This window comes from Pan troglodytes, chromosome 3 (assembly GCF_028858775.2).
Source record: "Pan troglodytes isolate AG18354 chromosome 3, NHGRI_mPanTro3-v2.0_pri, whole genome shotgun sequence".
Lineage (NCBI taxonomy): Eukaryota > Metazoa > Chordata > Mammalia > Primates > Hominidae > Pan > Pan troglodytes.
Genome location: NC_072401.2, coordinates 110,073,311 through 110,079,220, shown reverse-complemented (window position 1 = coordinate 110,079,220; position 5,910 = coordinate 110,073,311). Strand labels below are relative to the sequence as shown.

At 41.9% G+C, this 5,910-nt stretch overlaps 1 protein-coding gene across 3 annotated transcripts; it reads right to left on the bottom strand.

Moving 5' to 3' along the window:
• Positions 1–590: 590 nt before the first annotated feature.
• RPL34 (ribosomal protein L34) lies at positions 591–5,258 on the bottom strand. Of its 3 annotated transcripts, none has more exons than XM_009448118.4 (5): positions 5,188–5,258; positions 3,762–3,835; positions 3,582–3,681; positions 3,168–3,271; positions 591–721 (listed from the first exon to the last, which is right to left on the bottom strand). In XM_009448118.4, the coding sequence occupies exons 2-5, from the start codon at positions 3,824–3,826 to the stop codon at positions 637–639; spliced, it is 354 nt and encodes a 117-aa protein (XP_009446393.1). In that variant the 5' UTR covers positions 3,827–3,835; positions 5,188–5,258; the 3' UTR covers positions 591–636. The 3 variants fall into 3 exon arrangements, with proteins under 3 accessions (XP_009446393.1, XP_009446394.1, XP_009446392.1); XM_009448119.3 differs by having other exon boundaries at positions 5,076–5,212; XM_009448117.2 differs by lacking the exon at positions 5,188–5,258 and adding an exon at positions 4,987–5,160.
• Between the last annotated feature and the right edge of the window lie 652 nt (positions 5,259–5,910).

Genomic DNA, 5,910 nt, shown 5'->3' with positions numbered 1-5,910 from the left:
AAGGGATATTAAAGTTTCAAATAGAAGGGCCATTCCTCCCAAACCACCCTGAAGTCTCAGCCCACAAAGAGAAGGACATTATGCTCCAATGCAGCGGTAGAGCTGTCACCAAAAAATTCTGGCCATCAGTGACCACCAACTGTTTCTTCAGAAAAAGTAACCCACTGGCTGGGTGCTGCGGCTCACACCTTAACACCAGCACTTTGGGAGGCCGAGGTGGGCAGATCACCTGAGGTCGGGAGTTTGAGACCAGCCTGACCAACATGGAGAAACCTCGTCTCTACTAAAATATACAAAATTAGCCAGGCATGGTGGCACATGCCTGTAATCCCAGCTACTTGGGAGGCTGAGGCAGGAGAATCACTTGAACCTGGAAGGCAGAGGGTGCGGTGAGCCGAGATCCTGCCATTGTACTCCAGCCTAGGCAACAAGAGAGAAACTCCGTCTCAAAAAAACCAAACCAAACCAAAAACAAACAACAAACAAAACAAGAAAAAGTAATCTGCTAAAAACTACAGGGTCCCCAAATACCATACAGAAACAAAATCTGTATACTAACACATTACAACAGAAAAAAAAAAAGTCATACATACAGCAAGTCTTTTCATTTTTATTACTCAAAAAAGTTTCATTTTTTTATTTAGCTTTCTGACTCTGTGCTTGTGCCTTCAACACTTTCACAACGATTTTCTGCTCCTCGATAAGGAAAGCACGCTTGATCCTAGAAAGGAAAATACCAAATTAATCATTTCTTTAAAATGAACTTCATTTTTTATTTAGCACAGAGAAGGCAAACATGGTAAAGAACCAAGCAAAGCAATCAGGGAACCCAGGAAACTACAGGATACACAAATACAGAGTAAAACTTAAAAGGTGAAATTCATTTAAAGCAGGATAATCCTTCAATTTCATGCCAGTAGTTATCTGTCCTCCTTCTGAGTCAAGATAAACTATGAAGTCATCCCCACAGGAGACCACTTATGAGAGCTCTAATTTATTGTTAGGATCCAGGAATAGTGGTATTTCTTGATTTGCAAAATGTCTTAGAATATTTTAACCATATTTTTGAAAATTCCCAGTAAAAAACAACACATAAGGGGCTATGTGTTAAGAACTAAAATTAAAAGGTAAAGGGATATTAGCAAGAGACACCTCACCAAGAGCAAGGATTTTAGAACCTGTTTACGGCCAACTCCACCACACACTAGCTGCACACTGGACAAGTTACCTTCTCTGTATTAAGGCACAAAATAGTTTCACACGTATTTAACAGGGAGTTTATGAGGATTAAATTTGGAAAGATTTTCTAGACTTTGAGCCTCCATCTAGGAGTGCATTTTATGGATCACTATCATTACAGTGTTGCACAGGACCTAGCAAAAAGCAGGTCTTCCTAGCATTTGTTAAATCAGAGTTACCACCAGAGTTTAAAGCACTCCTCTTGCTTCAACTTAAACCTTTCCCCACCCCATTTCCCATTGGTAAACCTGGTTATCAAACCCTACCCTCAAAACTCTGGGTTTTCTAATTTCTTCAAATCTCCCCCATGTGATCCTATCAGAGACACATACAACTGAATCACTTAAAAATTCCCTTAACTTACTCAAAGCACAGACCACATGCAGACCTGCTCAGCATCACAGCTAACAATGCTAATTTCTAGGCTATCCTGTAAACCTAAATTCAAATCTTCAGGAGATAAGGCCCGAGAATTTGTATTTTTAATAAATGTGCCCATCTGATTTTGTGTTCAGCAAAGTTTTAGAACCAAAGACTGGGGAAAAAAAGCCAAACTTCTTCAGCTTAAAACTCATGACTTATCTCCAATGTACACTTCCATTTCTCACCCACAATGTGCCAGATCAGTCTGTACTTTCCTTGCCTGGAATGCCCTTTCTGCCTTTTGTCCAAAATTTGCCCATCATTTAGGTTCCAACTCAAATGCCATTCCTAGTTATTTGCAAGTAATTTCTCCTTTAAACTTCAATCATAGTTAAGCTTTGCTGTGTATCACAGAAGCTATATTTATCCCCTATTTGTATTAATGTAGTATCTCCTACTGTTCTCTTACAAACTACCTCCTAAAATGCAGAATGAAGCCTGCATTTGGTGTCAAAAGGTTTGGTTTAAAAACTCAGCTAGGACTGGGTGCGGTGGCTTATACCTGTATTCCCAGCACTTTGGGAGGCCGAGGCTGACAGATCACGAGGTCAGATCGAGACCATCCTGGCTAACACAGTGAAACCTTGTCTCTACTAAAAATACAAAAAATCAGTCAAGTGTGGTGGCATGTGCCTGTAGTCCCAGCTATTCGGGAGGCTGAGGCAGAAGAATTGCTTGAACCCGGGAGGCGGAGGTTACAGTGAGCCAAGATCACACCACTGGACTCCAGCCTGGGCTACAGAGCGAGACTCCATCTCAAAATCAATCAATCAATAAAAGAATTAAGCTAATCTACCTTTTATTCTGTAAAGCCCCTCATAATCTGGCTTTTCTTTCTTTCCCTTTTTTTTTTGAGACAGAGTTTCGCTCTTGTTGCCCAGGCTGGAGTGCAATAGCGCAATCGCAGCTCACCACAACCTCTGCCTCCCAGCTTCCAGCAATTCTCCTGCCTCAGTCTCTGAGTAGCTGGGATCACAGGCATGCGCCACCACGCCCAGCTACCTTTTTGTATTTTTAGTAGAGATGCTGTTTCTCCATGTTGGTCAGCCTGGTCTCAAACTCCCAACCTCAGGTATCTGCCTGCCTCCGCCTCCCAAAGTGTTGGGATTTCAGGCATAAGCCACCACACCTGGCCATAATCTGGCTTTTCTACCTTTGTTGTCCATCATCTCCTGCAACCCTATGCTCATGAGAATACACAACTCTTCTGTTCCTACACTTTTAACACCTTCCACACTCCATCTATCTTTGTCCAAACCACTAACAGAGACTTTCTTACCCACCTCCTGAACAAAACCAAGTTCCTTTTAATCTCCACATCTAGCATAAATATGCCCCCAAATTATTACTTTGAATATCATTTCCTGCTTTGTGCAGCATCAATTATCCATAGCAAAAGCATGCAACTGGTTTAAAATGAGTTGCTTCACCATTGTACTGATCAGCAGACAGTATAACACACACAATAATTTGCTAAGGAAAGCCCATTTAAGCATTTAACTTACCTGTCACGAACACATTTAGCACACATGGAACCACCATAGGCCCTGCTGACATGTTTCTTTGTTTTGGACAATCTCATAAGAACTTTAGGTCTTACAGCACGAACCTGCATAAGAAAAATATTAAGATTTTTGTGATGCTTTAACAGAAATTTTCCTAAATTTTGTTAAGTGTTAAGGGCAAGTTTAAAGTAGGTTACAAAGGGAAATGGTGTACTCATTTATCTGAAAGGCATTTCACTGCATTTCTCAGATTGGTTTAAAAAGTCTATGTTCGTGGCAGATTTGGCTCATGAATGTTTAGTAATTCTGAACCCTCTTAGTGGTAACCTCTCCTTGATTCATTCCATCGTCAAGGGATCAAAGCTCAGTAAGTTCAAAACTTGTTAGGCTGCACACAGTAAAAGGTACACTTACCCCTCGAAGTCTGCCTGGGCACACACCACATGCAGATTTTGGTGCTTTCCCAACCTTCTTGGTATAAAGGTAAACAATTCTATTACCAGGGGTTCGGGACCTAGAAAGTGAAACAGTCAATAGGTCAGCATTTTGTAGAGTAAATGACAATATATACTTAAAATTTTCAGAAATACTTACAGCCTAGTTTTGTTAGAGGCTGTATTGTAGGAAAGCCTACGTCGGTATGTCAAACGCTGGACCATTCTGAGTGCCTAAATTAAGAATAGAGTAACATCAAATCTTTCCATTGTAAAAGTAAATAAAATCTCAAAACAGTATCATGTGGTCTATTTCATTCACATACATATCCTTGTATGTAACACCCTTAAATTAAGATGTATTATTCCACATTTTAAAACTACTTGTATTTAAAGGTGACTGATAAACAAGAGGCCAAGAATGTTAGCTTTCCTGATGGTAATCAAACGTGGCACTTCCTTAACGTTCTGATGACCAGGCTCCTTACTCAGAGTCTGATTTTGTTTGGAGTGGTGTCCAGAAAAGTGCCACGAGCCCAGTTGGAGAAACACCGCTTTAAACAAAGAGCACAAAAAGTGAGCTCTTAAGTCGAATCCTTAGCTATGCCATTTATTGGGAATATAAAGGGCAAGGAGCTAGCCTCCTTATCTCTAAAATGGGAATTCTGTCTACTTTATACAGCTGTCATTAGGATTAAACGACGTGAGCTATCCGTCCCAACACAATGCCTGGCACATATCAGGGTTCAATGTCTTGCCCTAAAGCACCACCTGCGTAAAGGCATACCCTTTAATACTAATTTTGATATTACACAAGTTTCTTTGGGTTACGGCACCTGCTTTCTTCCCACTTCTGAAAACATCGTGATGTTATTTAGCAAATCGGTTATACAGATATGCATATGAGCAACTTCGTTAAGGGAACTACCCAACGTAAAACATAATCAATACTTGAACTAATTTAATCTTCCCATTCACCCCTTGTAACCACCTCATTTGTTGTCACAAGCCTCTCACTAAAATTAAACTAAAAGAGAATTACCAGACACCAAAACTTGATACGTAAAACCAGTGCGAGTGATTTATGAAGCCATTATTCTGTTTGCATCCCCAAAAGCAAGACAGAAACTTCCAACACATTTTTCTCTTCCTTGACATGGGCCTTGGACGCAGAAGCCAAATAGCGAAACAACCACCCGAACTCGCCGGACCCTGCCCTCCCAAAGACTAAGGACACATACAGGCGTGCTGTGAAAACGTGGGTGTAAAATATGAAAACGTTTGGCGATTTTCCAGACTCAAACCGCCAAACCACAACTCGTTAGTCTCCAAACGCTACACTTGGAATGCAGCAAAGTCCCGGGTGGTGAGCTCTGGCTACTCACGGCTTTGGAGGTGCCACCAGGAACAAGGGATTTCCAAAGATCAAAGTAAGGAACTTCCTCACCACCAACCTCCCTGTTGTGCCCCTTACCCCTACGCCAGCTCAAAGGACTGCTCCTGAGAGCTCTAGGCTTCCTCAGCTCCTCGGATGGCAGCCGATTGGTAAGGAAATAAAGACAGGGAAAAGAGAACAACATCCATACCTGCAGCCAACGTCCCCGGAAGAGGAAGAAAAAAATCTTGGCGAGTTCAAAGGTCAAATAGAATTGCGCAGGACAGGAAGTTGCGTCAGAGAGAGCGCATCCGTGTTGTACGGAAGCCGACGCACCTCTCCGACGTGGGCGGAGATGCAGGGAACCACCACGTTGTACGGCAACCAACGTGCCGCCCCTCTGTGGGCGGGGATTCACACTAGCTGTCTGTGTCAAGGCCACGGAGAAATCTATTGGAAATCGCTGTGGAAACAAACGCAAATGAAAAGCCGCAAAGAGCAAAGGTGGGACAAAATCAACTTCTTTCGTTGTCATGGACACTGCACTTTTAATCTAAAGGGCGCCAGCTCTGGCGTTAGACCTGGGTTTAAATCCCAACTCTTGACATTTATGGTTAAGGGACCTTCAAGGACCAGGGACCTTCAAGAACCTTCCCTTCTTCAACCTTCTCTTCTCTTTCCTTGTCATTTATTCAGAGCACAAGCTTTACAAACAAATTGGGATTTTAATCCAGTGTCTGCTAATTATTAGCTATGTTACTTTGAGCAAGCCCTTAAATCTCTAAAAGGAAGATATTAGGAACTACCGTGCCGTGTTATGTCATGATCAAAGGCATTATGAAGTTAAAGCACTTAGCACAGGGTCTTATAGAGAGGAAGTGCTCAGTAAATGGTTGCTAATCTTATGATTATGTACAAAGAACTACTTGAGGCT

What these genes read in the sequence shown, in the direction of transcription:
- RPL34 (XM_009448118.4), bottom strand. Translation starts at nt 3,826, where the DNA reads ATGGTCCAGCGTTTGACATACCGACGTAGGCTTTCCTACAATACAGCC. An exon ending in GCCTCTAACAAAACTAGGCT is followed by an intron (nt 3,682 to 3,761) that starts GTAAGTATTTCT and finishes TTCACTTTCTAG; the next exon opens with GTCCCGAACCCCTGGTAATA. An exon ending in GCTAAATGTGTTCGTGACAG is followed by an intron (nt 722 to 3,167) that starts GTAAGTTAAATG and finishes TTTCCTTTCTAG; the next exon opens with GATCAAGCGTGCTTTCCTTA.